Source organism: Schistocerca gregaria, chromosome 1 (assembly GCF_023897955.1).
Source record: "Schistocerca gregaria isolate iqSchGreg1 chromosome 1, iqSchGreg1.2, whole genome shotgun sequence".
Taxonomy (NCBI): domain Eukaryota; kingdom Metazoa; phylum Arthropoda; class Insecta; order Orthoptera; family Acrididae; genus Schistocerca; species Schistocerca gregaria.
Genome location: NC_064920.1, coordinates 532,976,099 through 533,003,923, shown reverse-complemented (window position 1 = coordinate 533,003,923; position 27,825 = coordinate 532,976,099). Strand labels below are relative to the sequence as shown.

The 27,825-nt window shown below is 36.8% G+C and overlaps 1 protein-coding gene across 8 annotated transcripts in view; it reads right to left on the bottom strand.

Annotated features, from left to right (window-relative positions):
• LOC126355190 (protein retinal degeneration B) overlaps positions 1 to 27,825 on the bottom strand; it is a 533,358-nt gene that overhangs the window by 147,355 nt on the left and 358,178 nt on the right. For 6 of the 8 annotated variants that reach the window (XR_007565476.1, XR_007565478.1, XM_050005465.1 and 3 more), the window contains one exon: positions 23,301 to 23,494. Coding sequence is in view for 6 of the 8 variants with exons in the window: in XM_050005465.1 (XP_049861422.1) it covers positions 23,301 to 23,494 (194 nt within the window). In the remaining 2 variants the exon portion in view is untranslated. Of the gene's footprint in view, positions 1 to 7,020; positions 7,048 to 23,300; positions 23,495 to 27,825 lie in introns of all 8 variants that reach the window. The other 2 variants (XM_050005417.1, XM_050005424.1) reach the window with 1 other exon arrangement.

The window sequence follows — 27,825 nt, the reverse complement described above, 5'->3', positions numbered from 1 at the left end:
TATTCATTTTTGTGGGCAAGAAATACAAGATTGTCAAAATACCATTAGGCTTTAAGAAAAATGTAATAATTTGAAATACAAAGAATGTAGGTGGTGAGACACTTGAATGTTAACAAACTATCAGTTTGGTAAGCCAAGGTTACAAAGTGCTGACATGAATTATTTACAGAAGAATGGAAAAACTGATAAAAGCTGAAGAGAGGTTTAGGTTATGGATAGATGTAAGACCACGCAAGGCAATTCTGACCCTAAAAATGTATCTTAAAAGATAGATTGAATAAAATCAAACCTACAGTTACAGCATTTGTAAACACAGAGAAAGTTTTTGAGAGCATTGAAAGGATGTGTCTTTAAAATTCTGAAGGTATCAGCGATAAAATGCAGAAGATAAAAAATTGTTCAAAACTTGTACAAAAACAGAATGCAGTTATAAGAGTTGAAGGATATTAGGGGGAAGTAGTAGTTGAGAGGGGATTGAGAAACGGTTGTTGCCTGTCCAAAGTGTTATTCAATCTGCACGTTAACAAAACAATAAACAAAACCATGAAGAAATTCGTAAATGGAATTAAAGTTCAGGAAGAAGAGACAAAAACTTTTTGCTTAGCTGACAACATTGTAAGTCAGCCAAAGACAGCAAAAGGACATCAGAAGAGCGTTTGAACAGAATGGATACTGTCTGAAAAAGAGGTTATAATGTGACTGTCAACAAAAGTAAGGCAATGGTAATGGAATGTAGTCAAGTTAAATCAGGTGGTGCTTAACGAATTAGGTTAGGAAGTGAGATACCAAACTTTTTTAATTACATTAGGAGATGAAACATACAAAACTGAAAGTGAGTTTTGCTATTTGGTGGCAAAGTACCTGGTGATGCAGAAGGAGGCAGGCTATAAAACACTGTGACAGCATGAATTACATTTCTGAAAAATGAATTTAAGTGTTATGAAGTCTTTTCTGAAAATATTTAACTGAAGAGCATTGTATGGAAGTGAAAAAGGAGGTAACCACAGGAAAAAGATTGAATAACCAACAAAATGGAAACATTCCACAAGTTAGAGCATGGACTGTCAGAAATTTGAACATGGTAGAGAAGCTAAAAAAACCTGAAAAGTGCAATGTACAGGCTCAGTTTAGATATAATGGGAGGGCCAGGGAAGTGAAATGGAAAGAATATAACTTTTCATGGTCAGGCAAATATTGGGTAATATCAATAGTGGCACAAAATGGTACAATGGGAGTAGAACAGGAATGAATACACTAATGCGTACAGAATGTGTGCCGACTGTAGAGTGAATAAAGACGACAATAATGAGAAGTAGCAGAAATGAGAATAGCAAGAAACTTAATGAAATTGGGATCTATCAAGGAATCTACCTTGGAAGCAAAATAACAAATAATGGACAAAACAAAGACGATATAAAAGGTAGACTAGCACAGGCAACGAGGGCATCCATGGTCAAAAGAACTCTACTTGGGTCAATCATCAGTCTTAATTTGAGGAAAAAGTTTATGAGAATGGATGTAGTGCATGGCATTGTACGACAGTGGAAACACAGATTGTAGGAACCCAGAAAAGAAGAGAACTGAAGCACTTAAGATGTGCTGCTCTTAGAAGAAGAACGTCAAAAGTTAGGCGGAGTGATAATACCATGAATGTGGTGGTTTTTCATAGAATCTGAGATGAAAGAAACACATAGAAAACACTAACAAGAAGAAGGGACTGGATGATAGGACATATGTTAAGGTATCAGCAAATACCATCCCTGGTTCTAGAGAGAGCTATAGAGGGTAACATCCGTAGGGGAAGACAGTAATTGGAATGCATCATACAAATAAGTACTACTCTGAGGTGGAGAGTTTGGCACAAAACGAATTTATGGTAGGCTGCATCAGACGAGTCAAAAAATATTTTGTTTATATACCAATTTGTTACAATAGTAAACCGTCATTCCATTAACTTAGTTATGCTCTTCACCCCTCTCACCATAATGGGCATCTATGGACGACAAGCCAGTTTAAGTTCCTTCTCATTTGCTGCTTCCTTTTCTTCCACCTTTTCACTGTGCCCCATTATTCTTTTTCAGACAACTTCACAACTGTTCTTTAACTCTTTCTATCTTGGAATCCTTCAGATCTTAACACTTTCTACCGGAAAAAATAATTTTTCCACTGCTGCTTCTCCTTTTTATGATCTTTTGTTTGTTTTGAAGAAAATGTCCACACTAGTTGCACTTTTCTTTTTATTTAAAACCACAACTGGTTTTGGCCCCAAAGGCATTTACCTAGTCACGTGTCCTCTGAGAGGGCACAGGAGTCATCCTGTACCCCTCAGGTGAATACAGCATAACAACAGGACAAGCAAATGGTATAGTGGGAATAGGACACGTATGTAGTTTTTCCACCTCTACTGTTCAAACTATATGTTGAAGAAGCAATGATGGAAATAACAGAAAGGTTCAAGAATGGGATTAAAATTCAAGGTGAAAGTATAACAATGACAAGATTCACTGATGATACTGCTATCCTCAGTGAGGGTGAAGAGGAATTACAGGATATGTTGATCAAAATGAAGTTCAAACAGAATATGGACTGACAGTAAAGTGAAGAAAGGTGAAAGTAATAAGATGAAGCAGAAGTGAGAATAGCAAGAAACTTGTCAAAATTGGGGCCCATGAAGAAAACCTGCTACCATGGAAGCAAAATAACGAATGATGGGCAAAACAAGGAATCGTCCTGTGTCCACTCAGGTCACCAGCAGATATTTTCTTCAAAACTATTACCACAGTTGGGGAATTGTCACCAAGACATCCTACATGCTGGACAACAATTGAATTTTGTATTCCAAGTCCTTACTAACTTCTTGGAGCCTGGTCTTTTTTTTGTCAATTTCCGTTTTTCTTAAGTGTCAGTTTTCTGTGCTTCTTATTCAAGCTCAAAATTTCCTCATAATTCTTATCGCCAGTACTTCTAATTTGGATGACCCATAATTCAGTGTAGGCAGTCACTTGTACAGAGACATGCTGGTTTCAGTGCTGTGTTGCCAATTTGTTATTTGTGCCGTCTTCTTACATATTTTTAGTGCCAATATTCTCCAGTATTCCATATGCTCATTCCAGGCTGTTTATTCTTTCATCCTTTGCAGCTTTTTCTAATGTATTTCTTTCAATTATCTCTCCTAATAACGTTCATACTTTGACCTTTCCTGTTTTATTCACTTCTGTTGGAAGTTTTTTTTTTAATTTTTAATATTAGCTATCTCTTTGAAGCTTTTTTGGCCTGCACTTGACTTAACTGTTGACAAACAAGTTAAAGTAATCATTCAGAAGTTCCACCAAAGCAGAATAATGTTTACTTTTCCCCAATCATCACAATAAGCAATTGGAGTCTTAAGATTTAGGTTTTATCATCATTGGTTCTGAACAAATTACACCTTTTACGCATATAAAGACCCAGTGCCAAAAAACCTCTTCATACAATACAAAATGACAAAACATTTTACTACCATCATGTTAACTAGAACAGTGCAAAAATGTAGATGAATGACATTCAAAAATTGTATTAATTATTAATAAACTGATTGGCAAGACCTAAGGTTAAAAAGGCATGGTAGTGCAAGTATTTAATAAATTCCTTGCACTGTCCTGTAGTCATTTATTGCACATTGCAATATTTAATGACTGAGTGGAGACTCTATGCTGTACTTATCATTACATTTCTAACATAGACAATAACATAATAGTCTACGTTTTCAAAATCACAGCACTGTTATTAATTTTAAAAATACATAAAACAGCCATGGCAAATCTCTGGACTATCTCAGCCAAATTCCTTCACATTGACAGCTGTTTATACCTACACTTGACTCTGGATCTTTTAGTTACAATTATCGACACATGATTAATAAGAGAGTGGACTTCTTAACTTACTTCTAAAATTTTGTTATTTCTTTGCATTTCATTTATACATACACTGAAGAGCCACAGAAACTGGTATATCTGCCTAATATCATGCAGGGGCCCCATGAGCATACAGAAGTGCTGCAACATTATTTGGCATTGACTCGACTAATTTCTGAAGTAGTGCTGGAGGAAATTGAAACTATAAATCCTGCAGGGATGTCTATAAATCTGTAAGAGTACGAGGGGATGGAGACCTCTTCTGAATAGCACACAGCAAGGCATCCCAAATATGCTCAAGAATGTTGATGTCTGGGGAGTTTGGTGGTCAGCGGACGTATTTAAACTCAGAAAAGTGTTCCTTGAGCTTCTCTGTAGCAATTCTGGATGTGTGGGGTGTCACATTACTCTGCTGGAATTGCCCAAGTCTGTTGGAATGCACAGTGGCTATGAATGGATGCAGGCTGATCAGACAGAATGCTTATGTATGTGTCACCTGTCCGAGTCGTCTATTTACATGTATCAGGGGTCCCATATCACTCCAAGTGCACACGCCCCACATCATTATAGAGGCTCCACCAGCTTGAACAGTCCCATACTACATACAGGGTCCGTAGATTCATGAGGTTGTCTCCATACCCGTACACATCCATTCAGTTGACACAATTTGAAACGAGACTCACCTAACCAGGCAACATGTTTCCAGTCATCAACAGTCCAGTGTTGGTGTTGGACCCAGGCAAGGTATAAAGCTTTGTGTCATGTAGTCATCAAGGGTACATAAATGGGCTTTCAGTTCCGAAAGCCCGTATCAATAATGTTTCGTTTATTGTTTCGCACGCTGACACTTGCTGATGGCCCACCATTGGAATTTACAGCAATTTTCAGAACAGTTGCATTTCTGTCACACTGAACGATTCTCTTCAGTCATCATTGGTCCTGTTCTTGGAGGATGTTTTTCCGGCTGCAGCGATGTTGGAGATTTAATGTTTTACTGGATTCCTGATATTCACGGTACATTAGTGAAATAGTCGTATGGAAAAATACCTACTTCATAGCTGCCTTGGCAATGCTGTGTCCTGTCTCTCATGCATCGACTGTAACACAATGTTCAAATTCACTGAAAACTTGATGACCTGTCATTGTAGCAACAGCAAGTGATCTAACAACTGCTCTATTGACTTGTTGTCTTATATAGGAGTTGCTGAGTGCAGCGCCATATTCTGCATGTTTACATATCTATGTATTTGACTCCACATACCTATACCAGTTTCTTTGGCACTTCAGTGTTATCATTACTAATATTTTAATAAGCATGGTGCTACTGGAGATGGTATGCTCTGACCTACATGTTTGTGTGTGTGTGGGGGGGGGGGGGGGGGGGGGTTGCGCAAGTCTGAACTAGAATACAACATTGCATTTTTCACATTAGAAATAATTGCTAAAAGTGAAAGAAGTGCAGAAATAGATCCTAGTACTAGCTAAAAACTAAGCCTCATACTCTATGGTCTGGGCCATTTAAACAAGATTATGCAATTGAATATCTTGTAGACTGCAAATTGTGTTTATTTTTCTGGTAACCAATTTCAATTATAGATAGGCCCTCTTCAGCCCATTATGTAACTTCATTGGTGATGTGTCGAGTAATTGTGCAGAGCCACTGTATATGCCAGGAAGCTACTGTCATCAACAAGGGCCTGGAGCATGTATGGCAGCTATGTGCATCAACTACACATCACCAATGGAAATACGACTAGTGCCTCTTAGCACATTTAATAAATCCATACACTGACAATGCATAACCAGTGGAGACACACACTGTTCTGAAGATCATCTACCTATGACAGATACCAGTTGCCAAAAAAACGAATACCATTTGCAATTTAGACTGACTGGTTTTTGTTAATTTACACTACAAGAGCACTGTTGTTCCAGTTACGATTTCAAAATGTATAATCATTTAAAATGTACACCAACCACTATTTAACCCTATGATCCTGTTCAGACGCAATAAAGCTCGTTAGTAACACTACCCTCACCATTACAAAAGCTAAATTTCGAAAAGGATACAGGACTTATAACCAAAATTCACATTTCCAATTATGTAGTCACATTATATTTGTTTCTACTCTTTTAGTAATGTATAGAACTATACATAAACTTCTAATGTAATTTCATTACAAACACAAAGCTTACAAAATCATGCAGTCAGTCAATATTCTTCATGTACCACATATTTAGCTTTTAAAAATTAAAACAGAACATGTATTAATTCACTAGCATGCATACTGAAAATGAAAGAATGCTAACATCAGATCATGCAACATACTGAAATATGTATAAAACTTAATAGAAAATGAATAAACACACAATTTTGGGTTGTGGTGTAGTGCATGCAAGCATCCAAATTTTCTCTATCAATATAAGGCCATTCTCCTCTCATTTTTAACACAGGTTTGTAATACATAAAAAATTTTGAATATTCCAATTAATGTATTTTATTATAGACCATGACATCTGTCTAGTAACAAAGGGTGTTCAAATACACAGCATATACTCCAGTACACTAATAGTCAAGATTATTCAACATTATCAAGCTTTCAAAGATACAAGAGAAGAATAAAGGAAATTCAATGTTCAGGTGACTGATGGCTGCATACACGTTTTACCATGCAGTCAAAATTAAATACATATGATCCAGCCTGCGCACTTAAGATGAAGCATGTTCAAAGACACAAAACATCTAAACAATATCATTCAATGAAAGGTGATTTCTTGGTCAAACAAGTTTTTAATTTTATTAAATGTGTGCAGTTTTATGCAAATTACTACAATGAGTGCTTTTGTGAAAGTTAAATTTTAGAAAACTAACTTCACCTACTAGGAAACTTTCAAAGAAAAAGTGATGCTGCAATCACCGAACACAAATCAATGTAAAAACTCAACAACCAGAAAATTATATAATACACAAAAGTTCCAAAAAAGAATACATACTGGAAAAACAAAAAGAGCAACTGTAATTCAAGTGCCACATATTAACTGGAAATTTTCAAAACACTGCATTTCTAAATTTTCATATCTGGTACTGATGAACAACAATATATCAGATGTTGTTTCATATACCTACCCTTAATAACAGGAATAACAAAGCCCGCTGTCGACCAGACATAAGGAGCAGATAGTGAAGGATGAAGAGCAGAAAGAAATTGTAAGAGAAAACAAAAGAATGAGCTACAAAATTACACATGCACTATGAAAATTACTTATGGCTTTAATTATAAAACTGGAAACTTCTTCCACTTTTTAATTAACCAAACTATTTAAATCATAAAATTCAATACACTATAAATTTACAATAGAGAATGAGAAATGACTATATTCACCACACACTTGAACTGATGATGAGGCAGGCAGAAACACAAACTAACTATTAACGCTACCTGAAGCTTTCATATTAAAATAATCTTTATATATCACATTGAGTGAGACACCTACTGGGTGGATGGTTGCAGGAGACAATTATTAATGAATATGTGATGGGCAGAAGTCATTACTAAAATTAGTGTGTCATAAAAGTATGAAAATCTAGTAAACAATCTTTGAATGATTCTGCATTATTTTATTCTTTCACATTCAAACTACAGCTGACATATTTCACCTTGAACATTTTGACAGGCTTTCTAAATTACTATCTTTGATCAACAAAACCAAATTTTTGTGCACTATCCAGCTCCAAATTTCTTATCATAAAAATATTCACTTCCCTTTGATTTTTCCTTACTACCTACCAGAAAATACATTAAAAGTATGAAGTTCTCAAAGTCAGAACCTATCACAGTAGTCATATGGTACAATGTATCTGTAAATACACATCTATATGTGGGCTTCAATTTTCATTGTGATTGATATGTTTTGTTTCCATTTTAACATTCTGAGCACTGTAAAAGCCTTGCCCTTGCATATGATTTGTCTTCATTGATTTACAAGAATATGGTACATATTTATTAGCTGGCCAATGCAGTATAATCCATCCATACAAATACAGAGCTCATTGTAGACTTATCAGTAATTTATATAAATTAAATGCAAATAAAGTACTACCAAGACTGTATCACTGATTTGATTATAATTTCTTAGTTCAAATATCATTGATTCATGCCTAGAATGGCATATTTAGATCGCTGCAAATCCGATCTGAGAATTAATAAATTTTTGAACATGCTTTACAAAAAAATGAGTTGAACACTAAACAATTTCACAGTCATTTAAGGAAATCCAACAAAAATTTTCATTATTTATAATGGCTTTAAGACCTTAACTAGAGTTGATGAGAAACATCAGACAAAGCTACAACAACAAAAACTTTAATTATCAAAACAATCCCTTCTTTCACAAATTGTTTGTTATTTCCACTGCCAAGTCTTATTTTTTGGTACCCTCTTTAATTACATTCCATTTTACTCCAGCTCATTCCACTTCTGGAAGTTTAGGAGGTGAGGTGTGTGTGTGTGTGTGTGTGTGTGGTTTTACCAGCTACTGTAACAGAGCAAGTCAAATACTTCATAACATGTTAAAAGCTGTACCACATTTGCCTCATTGTCCGCAAAAATATAGAGCACATTAATTGATAACCTATTCTCTACACTCTTATCTAAATATTAAATATATGTGATGCACTGAAATCAGTACTCCACAAGCACAATACACTGCAGGGTCGGACAGGAGCAGGAAGCCATGTGTCTTTAGACTGTGCCCTTCTTAAGTCAAATGAGAAGGACTCCTATCTCACCTTCAAGATCACAATGAGGTAAACCCAGGTAAGTAGTTGACTTTACTAGCCAGTGCATACTGTCCACTTCCAGCCACTCTTCTTCTTACCAAAAGATTATCCTGTACCTCAACATAAGGAAATTAACCTCTCATTGTCTACTACAAAAAAAGAAAAAAAATAGATACCTTTGATGTACAACCTGTACTATATTGACATTACTTTGCACATAGTCATCACATGAATTCAAACATTTGTCATATTGAGCCAGCAGCTTCTTTACCCCTTCACCGAAGAATAGTGCCACCTGATGCTTCAGCATTTGTTGATGGCATCCTCGAGTTCAAAGTTGGTTGTGATGTGCTGAGTAACCAGCTAGGACTGCTTCTTGGGGAAGAGACAAAAGTCACTTGGTGCAAGTCCAGACTACGAATAGGATGTTGAAAAATAATCTGACGTCTCAGATTTTCCTATGTTTGATCTGCAATCTGGGGTACCATACTGTCATGAAGGAGAATGAATCCTTCAGTAACATTGCTGTGCCATTAATTTCGGATTGACCTTTGGAGTTTTGTAAGAGTCTCACAATACACTGTTGTCACAGTATTCTCAAGTGTTTTTCTCATGAAATCTGTTGTCAAAGTTCCTTTGCAATCCCACAAAACTGTAACCACCATTTTGCAGTTTGTGCCTGCTTGAATTTTTTGGGCTTGTTTGTTGAATGAGTATGCATGCACTGTTTGAACTGATCCTTAGTTTCAAAGTTCATGTACGCACCAATTTCCCATCATCAGTCACAACTCTTGTCACAAAAATAGTTCCCATCTTGATGTTAACATGAATGAATGTCAAGACCAAACCCATTCTATCAATTTCATGAATATTGGATAGACATATTGGACCTGTTGCACATAAAACTTTTGATACCATATCCTCTCTGTGTTAAAGACGACTGTTCTTAAAACTGAGGCACATCGTGTGAAAGTTCAGAAATCAGTTACAGATTAATGTCTTCCTCTAACTCTTTCATCATGCACATTTATGCGACCAGCCTTGAATTTTCTGCATTGTTCCCTCACAATACCATTACTCATAACCCCACCCCTATACACAGTGCAACTGATGGTGAACCATAACGTTGACTCCTCCTGTTTGAGGAAATGAATGACGGAACTTATCTCTTAACTGGCAGCAGACACAATGATATCATCCATTTCTATCATTTGTTGCTTAACACTAATGAATGCAATAATGTGTTGACTGGCACAATATGACCTTCTAAGTGTCCATTTTTATCACTAAAGTACCATGAAGCAACAAACATTTGCTTATTTTTAATACCCAGTCAGGGATTAATTTATGACTAGCCCTTTTAGCATCCAAGAGGTGGGCATGATATTTCGACTACATGCATTCTTGGTCGACATGGTTTGCAGTTCATTTTCCCAAATCTCTGTGTGTCTTGGTATGTTGAACAAAGACTCATACTTTTCCAATCTCTTTATGAGTGGAGAAGAGAGTCCTGGATATTCTGGTAAATTTTTGGAACACGATGTACAGATAGGACGACAGCCATGGAATCTAAACAAACCACTGCAAAATGTACATCCCACTGTACCACTTATGGGTGTCTTCCTGTTCCACACACATACGAAGTGTGGGAAGAATGATTGTCTGACTGCCTCTGGGAGTGCTGCAATTATTCTAATCTTGTCCTCACAATCCCTATGTGAGCAATATGTAGGGGTTGCATTATATTCCTAGGGTCATCATTTAATGTCAGTTCTTAAATCTTTGATAGTCGAGTTTCTCAGGATAATTTATCTCTGTCTTCAAGAGTCTGCCATCATTGTAACACTCTCCCATGGGTCAAACAAATATGTTATCATTCGTGCTGACTCTCTCTGCATACATTCAATACCCTCTGTTACCCCTACTTAGTTTGGGCCACACAAACTTGAGCAGTATTCTAGAATGGACTGCATGAGTGATTTGTAGGAATCTCCTTTGTGTACTGATTGCAAATATTCTCCCAAATAAACCTAAGTTTGTGACACACTTTACCCACAACTGAATGTATGTGACCATTCCATTTCATATCATTACAAAGCATGTTACACCCACTTATTTGTATTATTGGCCAATTCCAACAGAGACTCACTTGTATCTTAGTCATACATACTGCATAATCATAAAAGAAGGTTGTATACATGGAAGAATCCTGGAGATACTAAAAGGTATCAAATAGATTATATAATGGTAAGGCAGAGATTTAGGCATCAGGTTTTAAATTGTAGGACATTTCCAGGGGCGGATGTGGACTCTGGCCACAATCTATCGGTTATGACCTGTAGGTTAAAACTGAAGAAACTGCAAAAAGGTGGGAATTTAAGGACATGGGATCTGGACAAGCTGAAAGAACCAGAGGTTGTACAGAATTTCGAGGAGAGCATAAGGGAACAATTGACAGGAATGGGGGAAAGAAACACAGTAGAAGAAGAATGGGTAGCTCTGAGGGATGAAGTCGTGAAGGCAGCAGAGGATAAAGTAGGTAAAAAGATGAGGGCTGCTAGAAATCCTTGGGTAACAGAAGAAATATTGAATTTAATTGATGAAAGGAGAAAATATAAAAATGCAGTAAATGAAGCAGGCAAAAAGGACTACAAACGTCTCAAAAATGAGATCGACAGGAAGTGCAAAATGGCTAAGCAGGGATGGCTAGGGGACAAATGTAAGGCTGTAGAGGCTTATCTCACTAGGGGTAAGATAGATACTGCCTACAGGAAAATTAAAGAGACCTTTGGAGAGAAGAGAACCACGTGTATGAATATCAAGAGCTCAGATGGCAACCCAGTTCTAAGCAAAGAAGGGAAGGCAGAAAGGTGGAAAGAGTATATAGAAGGTTTATACAAGGGCGATGTACTTGAGGACAATATTATGGAAATGGAAGGGAATGTAGATGAAGACGAAATGGGAGATAAATACTGTGTGAAGAGTCTGACAGAGCACTGAAAGACCTGAGTCGAAACAAGGCCCCCGGAGTAGACAACATTCCATAAGAACTACTGACGGTCTCGGGAGAGCCAGTCATGACAAAACTTTACCAGCTGGTGAGCAAGATGTATGAGACAGGCGAAATACCCTCAGACTTCAAGAAGAATATAATAATTATAACCCCAAAGAAAGCAGGTGTTGACAGATGTGAAAATTACTGTACTATCAGTTTAATAAGTCACAGCTCCAAAATACTAACGCGAATTCTTTACAGACGAATGGAAAAACTGGTAGATACGGACCTTGGGGAGGATCAGTTTGGATTCCGTAGAAATGTTGGAACACGTGAGGCGATACTGACCTTACGACTTATCTTAGAAGAAAGATTAAGAGAAGGCAAACCTACGTTTCTAGCATTTGTAGGCTTAGAGAAAGCTTTTGACACTGTTGATTGGAATACTCTCTTTCAAATTCTGAAGGTGGCAGGGGTAAAATACAGGGAGCGAAAGGCTATTTACAATTTGTACAGAAACCAGATAGCAGTCATAAGAGTCGAGGGGCATGAAAGGGAAGCAGTGGTTGGGAAAGGAGTGAGACAGGGTTGTAGCCTCTCCTCGATGTTATTCAATCTGTATATTGAGCAAGCAGTAAAGGAAACAAAAGAAAAATTTGGAGTAGGTATTAAAATTCATGGAGAAGAAGTAAAAACTTTGAGGATCGCCGATGACATTGTAATTCTGTCAGAGACGGCAAAGGACTTGGAAGAGCAGTTGAACGGAATGGACAGTGTCTTGAAAGGAGGGTATAAGATGAACATCAACAAAAGCAAAACGAGGATAATGGAATGTAGTCAAATTAATTCGGGTGATGCTGAGGAAATTAGATTAGGAAATGAGACACTTAAAGTAGTAAAGGAGTTTTGCTATTTGGGGAGCAAACTAACTGATGATGGTCGAAGTAGAGAGGATATAAAATGTAGACTGGCAATGGCAAGGAAAGCGTTTCTGAAGAAGAGAAATTTGTTAACATCGAGTATTGATTTAAGTGTCAGGAAGTCGTTTCTGAAAGTATTTGTATGGAGTGTAGCCATGTATGGAAGTGAAACATGGATGATAACTAGTTTGGACAAGAAGAGAATAGAAGCTTTTGAAATGTGGTGCTACAGAAGAATTCTGAAGATAAGGTGGATAGATCACGTAACTAATGAGGAGGTATTGAATAGGATTGGGGAGAAGAGAAGTTTGTGGTACAACTTGACCAGAAGAAGGGATCGGTTGGTAGAACATGTTCTGAGGCATCAAGGGATCACCAATTTAGTATTGGAGGGCAGCGTGGAGGGTGAAAATCGTAGAGGGAGACCAAGAGATGACTACACTAAGCAGATTGAAATTATCTGTTCTAGGCAGTTTTCAGAGGAGGCATTTAGTAATGTTTCACAGGATGTCTTATCATACCCATCTCTAACAAAACTGTAATTTTCCCAGTTTGTTGGTGGATGATTAAAAAAGTCTCCGCTAATGATTCCCATATGACTGAGGAACTTAAGTACAAGTTAAATGAGGTTTTCTCTAAAGTTTTCCTTTATATCGGGGGATGAGTCTGGTGAGCAATAGAGGGATCCAATCACAATTTTATGACCACCCCTGATAGTAAGTCTTGCCCAAACAATCTCACATGCAGCTTCAATTTCTATCTCAGTGGATTTGCCTCCATTTCCCTTTAGTCTGTCCTTTCAAAGCACACTTGAATTTACCCCAAAATTCTCACTGCTATTAATTTCAGGTATTAACCATTTTCTTTACCTAGTTACGTGATTTCATTGCTTTTCCAGAGCACTTCAAACTCTGACACACTGTTGCGAACGATTTGGGAGTTAACCACTAGAATTTTAAAAGTCTGACCTGTGGGAGGCATTTCACTTGGTCTTACACTGATACTTCTGGTTTCTGACAGCTATATTTTTATGCAGATTGGACAGAGAGTCACCTAATCTAAAAATCCTTTGCATGGACCCCACACACAACCTCCTACCTAAGTAGCAGCCTCCGATGTGTAGTGCACATGTGGCCCATTTACGGGGATCCTACAGTTCCCAAACCTACGGCACAAGTCCAGAAGCTGCAGAATAGTTAGTCACAGAACCTTCGAAGTCTCTTGTTCAGTCCTTCCATTCAAGTCAGAGCCAAGGGGCCACAATTAGTTCTTTAGAAAATGCTGCAAATTAAGGACTTCGTTGAAACTCCATGAATTAGGATGTTCTTCTCAACCTTCTCTGCTAGTCGCTGGAATGATCCCAGTATGACCTTGGAGCCTGGTATTTTGCAGCCTGAGTACATTTCATCTGTTCCGATGACTACAAGATTGTGTGTAATTCTGCATAATATGTAGTACATTATAGAGGTAGCTTGATCTGGAAGAAATACAGGGAAACCACTGAGCAACTAAGAATGTGCCCCTGCCTAAACCCATCTGCAAATGCTGCTGTACAGCTCTGGTGATCATTTAACCCTTGAGTGGACGCGTCATTTTTCATAACACGAGTGTGTGCGCGGCACACTTTGTACACATGGAAACAATAGATTTCCTTATGTTACCAAGGTAAGCCATGTATGATCAGAATCACAATTCAATCATAGTTTATTTAAACAAGGGGAAAATAAACTTACATAATATGAGCTAAAATACTGTTTTATTAAACAATAATGCAATAAATTTTCACTATAATTCTCTGTTGCCAAAGACTGATGTTAAAGAGACAGTAATGTCACATTCGAAGCACCAAGCAGTGCAGTTGCACCAGATCTCAGTCAGCTGCTTATTCAATCACTAATTATCTCATAGGCAACTGCCTCAATGTGAGATTATGTTGCTAGTTCATAACTGGGGTCATTTTTTTGAAACAATTGTAAATTTTTTCTAGCCTAGCTCACTTTGTGTTTTATATTACTGCTGCTCACTTGGACGTTCAACCTGAAGCAATACTGAAGGTATAGGTATAGGTATAGGTTTGAAGTCATGAAACAAAAATGGAGCTACACAAAATCATTTTATTTTTGGTTGGTGCACTTTATACACAGGCACGCCCGCTCGAGGGTTAAAATTTTATAAAACATCAAGTTAATATATACAAAAGTATGCAGTATCTCTTATTTCTCATATTTCTCACTATATCCCAAATTGCGCAAGACTTTTTCAGTACCTGAGGTGGCAGTTTCTTGTAATCCTTGGTTTGAGTTGCTGTTTGTCCCATATCAAGTGCCACTAGGTTGTGTTTCATATGAAACCCAAATGGCCTCATTGCTTTCAGGGTAACAATAGGACTTATTATTATTGAAACAAAATGCCAGCTCTCTCCTTTCCATTATCACCTGCTGATAAGGGATGGTGCTACTGTTGAAATACACACACACACACACACACACACACACACACACACACACACACACACACACACACACAGAGAGAGAGAGAGAGAGAGAGAGAGAGAGAGAGAGAGAGAGAGAGAGAGAGAGAGCTGTTTTTCCATTGTTGCGCAACTGAGCATTGAAACTAAACTTTACAAGTTGGGTGTCAATACCGACTGTGGATAATGTCAGCAAATTCTCTCTCACGTCTTCCCTCTCTGCAACAGACTAAAGTATTTCTTTAGTTCTGTCACCACCAGTGGTGAGAACCATCTGTCTTCTGTGGCACTTATAACTCATTCAGTCACATCAAATGTCAATAGGAAGAGAATGGAACAAAGTCAAGAAAGATGTTGAGTAAAAACATAGAATCAAGGTAAGCCTTACTAGGAAGAAATGAGAAATCGGGGAATTTTTAGCACCGATCTTATTGGTTTTTCACAGGTGCTACGAATTTATGGCAAAGAATCACAAAAAATATAAAATTGAAATTCCTCTGAAATAATCTTCAAGAATTTTATCTCTGACAAAATGGAAACAAAACCTATAATTCACCTAAAATTTCGATAATACACAAATTATTTTGTTCTGATATTTGTTCACTTTTTATATCCATCCAATGAACTATTAGAACAGATCCTTCAATATGAAATAATTCACTATTAAGTCATAAGTATAATTCTATCACATCTCTACCTTTGTTTTCCAGATAGCATCACTAGCATCTTCAACCACTGACAGTGTTGACACAATCATCAAGTAAATGTTTCTTACATTTTTTTTAATAATTTGGATCATATCACACTTCTACACAGACTGAGACAAAACTTCCACTCTCAACAGAGATTTAAATCTAGATCCAGAGCAAAATAAAATTTACATTCTCTACTTATATGAAACAAAGACATACCATCACATAATACATTTCATAACACTATTCGTAAAATGAGAAATGAGTATTTTCTTCAAATGTCTGATCTACATTTACAACTAATACAAAGGAAAATACATATTATTTTAAGCTTACCAACCAACAGCGAAGGTTGTCTTTTCATCAAACGTTTGGGTGATAAAAACAAGGAATAGTGTGTATATATCTTCATTTCATGCACAACACATAGTAGAGAGGGAGAGGTGGAGAGAAAGTGCAAGGATGGATGCGAAGTTAACTGAAGAAAGTGGGAGGGATAACATCCCCAGAATCAGTTAATATTTCATTTCCATGATACAGAAGATAATTACCATCAAACACTAGAAAGTAACAGAAAACATTAACAATATAACTTATGAAGGAAAAGAAGTCTATTAGCAGTTACTGTTATTTACTTTAGCATTTAATTATAATTGTTCTCTGGAGTCACTGATTGATACCTGGGTGAATCAAAGATTCCTTTTTACACTCCACTTACTTAGATTTGTACTAGTATAAATATATTTATTTCTGTAAAAAAAGTCATCACGTGATGCTCCTGTAAATCTAGGTGAAACATTAGGGCACACCTTTGACAACAACTGTAAGGGACAATCAGAAAGTTTCTGTTTGAGGGCACTGCTGCAGAATATATGCAACATATTACAACTCTCATGTAGGTATATAGACATAGACACTTAGGTAAGGGATTAGTGAGGCATTTGTCTCTTTCCAACATGTGTGTAGCAAATGTGGAAACATGAACTATGGTGACCTCATTACAAAATGTGTTCATAAAGCACCAATGTGCTGTTTTTCTTTTCTTGGCTGCTTAAGGACAAACACAGATAGACATCCATTGAAGAATAAAGAATGTGTGTGGGGTAACATGCCTGTCAAAAACCATTACTGGGGTGCTGCTGCTTCTTGATAACGCATGTCCCTATATTGTAAATGCAGCAGTGCAGAAGTTACGCTAACTCATGTGAGAGACACTATAGCACCCACCCTATAGTCCTGATCTCTCACCCTTCAATTTTCACCCCTTTGGTCACTTAAAAAGGCAGTTGAGGCTCTTGAAGGGTCAATGATTTCTGTTGAAAGAGGACGTGCACCAGGCCATTATGATCTTCTCACATGACAGGGCACATTGTTTTACTAAATGGGTTTCTTCAAACTGGTGTGTCAGTAGGACAATTGTCTCAATGCTTACAGTGGTTTTCCCTGATTCTGAACTGTAATGCCCTCTGAACAGAAACATTTTGATTGCCTGCTATACAAATATTAATTCGGTGATGGCCACAGAAATTCTCATTTTATGCCAGAAAATATCTACACCTGATATGTTTTCATTGAACTGTCAATGAAATTTCATTTTATGGGATACAGTTGAAAGATTTTTATTTTTCATCAACTGCAAATGCAAATCTTAAATTTTTCATTACACTTAAGTAATACGAGGGGACCTTTTAAAATCTTCCACATTAAGTCAAACATAGTAACAAGATTATAAAAGAAAAGTTATTCTGGTAAGGGTCTTCCAGAAGCTTCTTTCTTCACCTGCTTCTTTTAGTCCATTTTCATTTTGTACTTTATGATTAATTTTTAATATTCTTTAATAGTTCCCCACATTTCAACTGTTTAAAGTTTCTTCTCTGTGATCTTGTTGGTCTACATTCCACTTTCACACAGTACTGTGCCCCAGACACACACCTTCTTCCACGACTGTGTTTTCAGCTTTTATATTAAGCAAATCACTATTCATCTTTTTACTTCTCTTTATCAACTTCATTTTTCTTCTTTCATACTAGGCATGCTGCTGATTTCTTTTGAGGAGTCTTAAGTCTCCATTACATCTGGTCAGAAGTGCTGTGCATCTGCAAACCATGACCACAGTATTCTTCCTATTTGAACTTTTATTTCTGTGCTGAAATTTTCTTTCACTTACTTTATTACTTTCTTGACATGCAAGTTGAACACTAGTGTTACACATTTCTTAGCATGAAAGTTTCTTCTCTGACCATCAAGTTTTATTATTCTCACTTCAGTTCTGTAGATGCAGAACAAATGTATGAGCAATTTAAGTACTGCTTTAATGCCATTCTCTGCTACTAACCTCTAATTTTACTCTCCTTTCCTCAGTTACAGTGCTCAATGGGAAGCCGATAATGACCTATCTTAGGTGCCTTTCCTATCTGTGTTCATCAGGCATACAGAGCAGTCCCTGATAGAAACCTTCCAATGCGGACACCCAACAGGCCAAACTGGACACCATAATCATGCAGCTGTTTTATAACACCAAAAAATCACTCAAAATAGAGTGTATTACATTGCAAGAATATGCTGACATATCCACTGCTAAGGTGTAAGGTCATTATGAGGAAGCATGAAGCTCATCAACACACTAACACACTATCTGAAGCATGTGGGAAGCTCTGAGAAAGTTCAAGTGTTGACCAGCTGTAGGGAACCTCATAGTCATGAGGGTACAAGTTAGACGTATTATCAAGCCCGTCCCACACACAGTAAGATTTGCTGTAAGTTTACTTGACAGTTCATACAGCAGTTTCCAAGTTGTCAGCACACACTGCTAGACTGCTTGTTGGTAGAGTGTTTCACATGTATTCAGATGATAGTTCTTGCACTATTTTCCTTATAATTTCCTATCTGCACTGGATAATCAAGAACCTTATCAGCACAGGGCATCACAATCTACATGCATGGCTATGACAGAAAGACACTCACCTGGAACTATAGTGTCTTTTAAATACGACAAGTGGCTCCATAGGGGATCAAAAGAAAATATTATCACTTTAATTTTTGCATATAGGAAGACTTATGCATATAGTCTAAGAAAATCCCTAGTTATTACAACAAATATCTGTACTTGAAACATTTTGCTACCAACTCGCTGCTAAACTGTTTTTGTCCGCGTGGACTAGATGTCTCCAGTACCTACTGGCCAGCAGCCATGCATGTCACTATGCAAACTTATGACAAAGCTTGCTCCACGTGACAGCGACTTTAGGCTGTCATGTGAATGGATGTGTTAATTAATATAACAAATAGAATAAATAGGTCAGTAAACATTCTATTCATGCCGAAAAGAGCCAAGAGTCCCACACTAACACCACATGAATGCAGCCAGGTGATGCCATGAAAATGACTGTGTTCACCTGTTGAAATATCTGCAGTTGATGAAAATATCACCCAGTTGCATTTCCATACGTTGTTGGAACATTCGACACATGGGGAGAAAATCTTGTTTCATATGGCCCAATATGAAAACTATAAATTGCGCAATACATCCTCACCTACAAATGTATATTGAAAGCTTTCAAATTAACAAAGAAAATGTAATTAATCTGATAATTATATGCTGTATGCTGCACACTCGTGCATTCCTAACACAATGCTAACAAGGCAATATGCTTTCTACCATTGATTTTAAGCAGATGGAAAACTTCTGTGGCTCTACAATTGTTTCTAGTGAAATTTTGATAAGCAATCATTTTACTCCTTTTAAATTTTAATATTAAACATTGTCTGAAAAATTCCATTTCTTTTTCTAATATGTATATACATATGTATATACCTACACTATATTGCAGGTAAAATGAAGATAAAAAGAAAAGAGTATATCAAATGGGATAATGTACTCAGTGAAGAGCAGACGGCAGTTTCAATGAAGCAATAACAGGAATAGGATTAATGGAGTATGTCAATTTAAAAGAAACTGCTTTATAAACACACAAGTTTCTACTCTATGGCTGGAATCCGTGCAGAATACTGTGGCCAGTGAATGTGCAGATGGCATGGCACGGCATGCCTGCGGAGAGCAATAGTGGTGATGGCTACAGGCAGGTGCCGTACTGTAAATACCAAGCGCTGGAGGGGAAGTGTCATTCTAAAACTGAAGCCTATGCTCACATTTTTTGAAGATATTAAGTGAGGCCCTTCCATGCCCACACTTGCATGGTAGCCACTCAAAAAGATCTACTGTCACCTCTGCTTTGGTTAGTAACCACAAATGCAGAGATTTATTTTCATCTGGTTTGTTAACAACTCATAACTTTCAGAGAAGCATCATGAGTGGCGAATTTTGAGTAAAACCTACACATTTCTCTGGTTGCCATGTTACAATTTGCTCCTTTTGCCAAAATACAGCAGCATTTACACAGTCTCACCTCACTAACACGTTGTGCAGACGCAATTGCAAGAGGATTCTGAAACAATGGTTTATTAAGTGAGAAACTGAGGAAAAATAAGGTCAGGAGCTTATGAAAAATTACATCCTCAGTACAAAATAAATGTGTAATGTCTTCACTTATGTTGTTCCAATTCATCGAAAAAGTGTGTGTAGTTAGCAGAATAATACGACAGATAATGAAGTTTTGTATAATAAGGATATGGAAAAATCCTCTCCCCTTTGCATGCTGTCATCTGCCAAAATCTCATTTTGATATATCAAACCATTTATGACATATGAGGAATGCTGTGGATATTCCAATCCGGCTCAGTGCCATCCCAAGTGAGTATGTTATGTCAGATCAATTTTGTCAAGATTGGTGACAGACAGAGATCTCCACCCAAGCCTAATAAAAATTCAGTGTGTTTGCTAAATTTCACACATAGCAAAATATTAAGTAATATGCACCAAATGCAAAATCAGAGAGACCACTACTTTTCATCACAAACTTTTTTGAATTTTGCACAGTGTCTTACTTCCATGTAAATATCACAATAACTGTGACCATTAATGAAATGAAGGGCACAGTGTCATCAACCTGATGTATAAAGCTATAAGTAAAGCAGAAATATTTTTTTATTTAATAGTTTCTGTATAATCATTTGAGAAAGATTGCAGGTCATGTTCCTCGATTCCATTATCGTCAACCAGCCAAAAGATGGCAACCACTGTTACCCTCCCCTTCTGGACAAATCCAGCATCCTGGATGAAAACTGGTCACTGTGCATTGACCACCGAATCCTGCTGGGGCTCTACCAGTGACCAAATAATTTCTAGGAGCAATTATGGATTCCCCTGCATCACTTCTAACAGTCTTAAATTGTTGAAAATTTCAAGAAAGTTTAGAACTGATTTCTTTTTAAGTATGACAACAGACCAGACCTCTTATCACTATTAGAACTTTAGAGTGAGATTTACTGATGCCATTTATGATTCATATATTGTCCACAAAATATTTTAAAATTTGATTTCATTTGCCTCTGATTCATTCAAAGTGACTGAGAATAACAGGACACATGTTCATAAATCAATAATTCATGCATGCCAAAGTTTTCATAGTTTGGTGTCGTCTTCCTTGTGGCTACCATAATGTGCATTAGACCAGTCACCAATACCACTTTTATTCAGTAGAGTCAGGGAGATGTTTTAAGGCTACACAGTTCACTACTCCAATAAATAACTGCATAATAATATTTTGCCAAATGACGTTATAGAGTATTACAGCATGCTCAGTGGCTCAATTATTCCTGGTACCAAAACCCAATGGTAGTAAAGAGGCAGTACTTTCTTTCCCATTACTTGGTTTATCTGCATGCAAACATAGCACCTATTTTAAAAGAACCATTTTTAGGAAACTATTGTTGACAATGCTGTTAACATGGCTACAGGAGAATGGCCTTCAGACAAAATGCAAACAAGTATCCATTTCAGGAATGTACACATGCATTTAACAGAGGCTGTAATGTGAAGTTACTGCATCCAGTAAGGCAGTGTAAAAATTTTACATTAACCCAAAATTTTAAGCAAATGGAAATAACATTATCACCAGAATAATGGTGCACTTTATGGAATAACAGATTTCCATATCCATTCGGCACAACGGAAAGATTTTATCCAGCACAGTTATGAGAGTATGCCCTCTGTCCAGTACCGAACACTGTATGGTCTAGTAACTGATCTCACAAATACAGAGGCTGATCTCATTAGTGCAGAGCACCAGTGATGGTGTGGCATATGTTACTTGTTACTGGGAGCAAAAACCCAGCAAAAATCAAATATTAACTTGTAATTATTGCCAAGAGTTTCTGAAATTCACATTAGCATAAATATTAAGTTTGGAAGCAATGGAAATGGAGAGAAATTTTACAGAAGTCTGTTACACAATTTAGTGATAAATTAATGAGGATGTTTGGACAAGGCAGAAGGGCACACACAGTGAAAAAAGAAGAAAATTTATGAAGCCCAGAATGAAGCACCATTAAAGGCTTTGTAAATTCCATGTGTAGGGATCAATAGATACGGAGAAGCTATTGTTTCCGAGACAGTTTTATGTGGAGTACTGAATGGGACCACATGTGAACACTCTACCTACTTGCCAAATGTAAAATACATTCCATGCCTACAGATTAGGAGAATCAATTCTTAAAATAGATTAATTTTACTGCATGTTAACTTGTACTACAAATAACCAATTACTATAATGTTACATTATGGCTTGTGGATCCTTATGCAAAGCTGTTAGGAGATAATGTCATGTAGCAACAAATAAGATGGTCAAGATTAAATAAATAGTGTAATCTTCACACAAACAGGAAAATAATATACAACACACCTAAAGATCATATGCAAAACAAAATGCATAATGGAAACTGACTACATAAAAGAATTGACAAATGCTTTCTCTCTTGCAGACAACTGAACTTCACAATGGACTAAACATCATCAGGTTTCACAAAGCTACACTCATTGACACACAGTTAAAAAAAAGTAACATAAATCTGAAATAAATAACAAACTGAACATCAAAGCTTCCAAGTAACAGTATGCCCTCCAGAAATCACAATATGGCCCATGTTTGTGGTAAAATATGACAGTTAATAAGAATTTTTATAGAGGAAAAGAAAAAAATGTATAGAGAGACTTGGTGCTGTAGGACCAGGAAACTGTGTAGCATACAAACTTTGACAGCTCTATTACTGTAAGAACCATTGTTTTACTTTTCCAAACAATGCACTTGATTTCTTTCTTTTCCTTTTTATTTCCCTTTACAGAATAAGGAACTTCTTAATGCCAATCCCACAGCAGACACTGTACAGCCACATTATGATTTTTGGAGTTGAATGAGTACTGACATATTATCAAAACACACACACACACACACACACACACACACACACACACACACACTTTCTAACAATTTCTTCTGTGTGTAGAAAAATGCAGATCTAACTGTTACCTACAAAAAGCACATCAGTCAAAACATACATTGCATGAGCTCAGTCAATGTCATTAAAATACAAATAAATAAAAGCCTCACAAGACTGGCACATCCACAACAACGTTTAAGCAGTGAAATACATACCTTGGCAGTCAAAAAATTCCTCCTCACTGCCAGAGTCAGAGTCCCGGACAATGCTCTCCATACGCCAATTAGCCACCTGCAAGTTGAAGCTTTTGCTGGAGGCAGAACCTGGAGAGTGCAACGCAGCTTTTGAGTTGCTACGAGACCAGAGTGTATGTCTTCCCTCAGCATCCCTTGGTGAAGAATCTTCAATCCTACAACATCAAAATCACTTTTAAAAGACAAGTCGTTTACACTCAATTGAGGTGTCTTCTACAGCGTCACAGACACTATGATTTTTGTATTTAAAGCAGCCAATTAAGTTCTTCATGGAACTAATAACTAACCTCATGATCAGACGTCCAAGCTTGTTATGGAACAGAGACTAATTACGTTTGTGAGTTACAAAGATCCTAAAATCTGTCAGAAACCAAATACTTCTCACAGTTCCATGATTTGATGTATTTCCCTCCTGCAGTTAACACTTTACACAACATTCAACTGTTCAAAAAATTCTTTAATTTGAAAGTGCTCTGAGCTACCACACTATTTTCCATCAGAATGGATAATATTTTGTCACTAAAAATTTGCTTTTAAATATGGGGATAGGAAGAAATTAGAAACTGTAAAGAATAGATGAGCAGCATGAAGTTTTAACATAAACAACATTTCTCTTGGTAAACAATGTTTAATTATGAGTATGTCAGCTATCTAAAATCTTTTTTATTAACAAGAAAAATATCTTCTTATATGACCTAACTTATGAAGTTATCTAACTAAATTACTGCCTTGTGCTTTCTAGACTCAGTTACCATTTTCATGCTCAGGGAAGTACTTTACAGGAAATTTGATTTTTGGCTATGTCCTATGGACACAAATCAACATTTTCTTGAATGTATGACTGGTAACTACTGTATAAACCAACCTTGTCCTGCAAAGGGACTGTGAGCTGGTCAGAAAAAGGGAGCAGAATTTTCTCAAAACTATGGAATGAAACTGAGCTGCAACACAGTTTCTGAAGACAAGGCAGTAATATAGCAGTACTACGAAGTCTAGTGAAATAATCCTTCCACAAAGCTGAATCACAGCTTGGTGGGAATTTCTTTGCTTGGCCTACATGTGGTGTCAATATGAACTACATTTTATTCCTATTATGAGGCACTTGAAACCAATAACACCCAGGGCGTATCAAAAGAAACAGTATGGCACATTTTGCGTGAACAACAATCTATTGTAAAGCTTTCTTCAAAATTGTTGTCACATTTGTGCAGTGCTGTCAAAAAGTCGAAGAGAAAATAATGTTTTTAATGATGTTAGGACCACCAAACTATGCAACTGAATCTATGAGCCAATTTCTTAATGTGCACATTGTGTAGGCATATCTCTTCATGCCAGAAATAAAACCATAAATACAGTTGTGGTTGTGAGCTAGCTGTCCCGCATAAAAAAAAGGCGTAGTTTATTTCATATACCAGAAATATTATGGCCATAGTTTACTGGGTGAAAAAGGATTTCTTCTCACTGATTCACATGCAGAGCATAGCAATAACAGAAAATACTTCAGAAGTCTTTTAGACAAATTGGATTAAAAAAAAAGCATTGAGAAGAAGCCTACATAGAAAAAGGGGGCAAATCAGTTTTCATCATATCTACAAAATGTGATCAGACTATGGGTAACATGTATACAAAGCATAAAATATTGGAGTGTTTTCCTTATGAAGTTGATTTGGCACATTAGAACATTTTATTGCATTTGAGCCCAGTAAAGAGGTCATGACAGTCATAGATCAGTATATCGGCATACTTCTCATTATCACACTTCACTAGTAGAAACAATTACTTGGAAAAATGTTAGACAATATGCAATTACTTAAAACAGGTCTAAGTTGCAAGATAAGCACATTTTTCAGCTGTCTTTCACTGTCAGTTTATGAACCTTTCACTTTCCACTAGTACATGTAGCAATACAAATCATCATACAGTGTGTAGTGTACTATGCAAGTCTCACACCCCCCCTCCCCCTCCCCCTCTTTTCTTTTCATATTCCAGGTTTCTTTTTAGTGTTGTGGTCATTAAGTGAGATGTATGATGTAAGATGTAGTATGTTTTTTGATGCAGTTTGGAATGTGGGCTCCCAGAATTTTATGAAAATGGCTCTCTGATATGTACACTGCCTCACTTGCAACATTTACCAGAGCATTTTTATGAACATATATCTGAAACCTTTTACCAGCTAAACAAGTCTGTGCTGAATCGCACCTCTATACTTTGAATCTTTACTATCTCTTTCATCAATCAAACCTGGAAAGGGTCCCAGGCTAATCAACAGTACTCAAGAACTAGTAGAACAAGAGTTTTGCAAGTTAACAAGTTTCCATGTGCACTACACTTCCTCAGAAATCTTCCAGCAAATCTGAGTGTGGCATCTGCATTCTCCACAGATAAAGTTTTGTGCTCCCTTCTGTCTTAAATCATTTCAGACAGAAGATTCTAGATACTTGGCCACTGTAACTGATTCAAATGACTGACTGTCAATCGCATAGTCAAACAGTATAAGATCATCTTATTTATTTACATGTATTACATTAAATTTATTTACATTTATAGTCAGTTACCAATCTTTCGACAAGGCACTGATCATCTCCAAGTCTCTCTGCATTTCATAACAAGTTCTGACAATGTCACCTCTCTGTTGACAACTGCATCGTCTGTGAACAGCATCATATGGTTACAGATGTTATAAGATAGGTCACCGTTTCACAATTCACATTACACACTCCTAGAAGCTATAGAGGGACCTAACACATCAAGTTTTACACAGGAACCTATGTCCAGAAACATCACCCAATGACACTATAGAGGTGTCGGCACCTGTAAACGTACGTATATAAAGGGCAATTCCATGATGATGTTACAGACTTTCTAGGATGATGGCGAAGGCTAAATGTATCAGTTTGAGGTAAGGCTTTCCATACCAGAAACAAACAAGTCAGAAGCTATAAACCGTACATATACTGGTACTGTTGTTGCTAAGTTTGTAGGATAGGCAACTTTCAGTCCATTGTCAGAAGTATCAGAATGGTATTTGCTTATAACTTCCGACTCCATTTCCAGTACTGACTCATTCCTTTTCAGTACAGGGACCCTAACCTTCTCCAGCATCCTACAAAGTCTGTAACATCATAACAGAATCACTCTGTATATACATACATGTACAGGTGCCAGACCTGTTTCTTTGGCACTCTGTTGCATCACTGGATTTACAGACATGGGTTCCTATGTAAAACTTAATTTATTACGTCCCCTCCACAATCTCTAGAAGTGTGTAACATGAATTGTGAGACACCTTTTATGTAATGTCAACAGTAGTGTTCCTATCCTAGTACCTTAAGGTACACCAGACATCTTGTGATACTTCTCCATTAAGATTAACGTGTCTGCTAGGAAGTCTTCAATTCAAATTAATATCTGCTCATATAAGTTCTGCATCCATATGTTTTCCTTACAAGGTGACAATGTGGAACTGTATCAAAGGCTTTCTAGAAATCAAGACACGCAGCATCAACATGAGCTCTGCTATCTACTGTCCTCAGTATCTCATGAATGTCAGATCAAGCTGAGTTTCAAACAACTGGCTCAGTCTACAGAAAAGTTATCTTATGCGAGCACAATATATTACATAATTCCATAAGAAATCAATGTCTGTGGTATGCAGTACAGTTTTGTGTGCGTCTTTTTTAAGTATTCTTTTTGTAGATAATGACCTGTACATTTTTCTAGTCACTTGGCAGGGAGCTATGTTAAACATGCTAGAAAATTGGTCAGCATACTCCAAACATAATCTCATGGTCACACCATCAGGTCCTATCAACATTCTTCTATCAAACAATTTCAGCTTGTTTTTCCGGTTTTGTATTCACTTACTTCTGGTGAAACAGTTTCAAAAGGTAGACTTTTGTATTTTGGTCTTGATTTTTCTCCGTCTTCCACTTTGGTACCACCAAGGCTGAAGAACATTTGGACAAATGATTTTGTTTCAATAACTGCTTTTATATAGCACCAAACCTTTTTACGATATTTGAGAAATCAGCATGTAAGATCTTGCTTTTGCTTCTCACACAGCTGTCCTAACGCACATTTGAATTCACTTTCTTTTATATGTCAACTGAAATGCACTTATGTAGGCTCAAAAATGTTGGGAGGCAAAAATAAGAATACACAAAAGAAAACCAATACACCAGTATTATATATATAGCTAATACCTACTTCTACATACACAATAACATGTAAAAAAAATGTTGTTCAAGTTTTAACAGTAATGTTACACAACTAGGACTGATAAGTGAACAAGGCTCACATCAGACCAACACAGTACAAATTTGTATGTAACTACCTGCCAGCATGCTCTGACTCAAGTGCATTTCATTTATCATTGGGCTTAATCCACACATTTGCAGTCGATGATATAAATGGCACATGGGGAGTTTTCGGAAGATGTGTCGTCATATTCTATAAAGAAATTGGTGTTCTGGCGATCTTGTGGTTG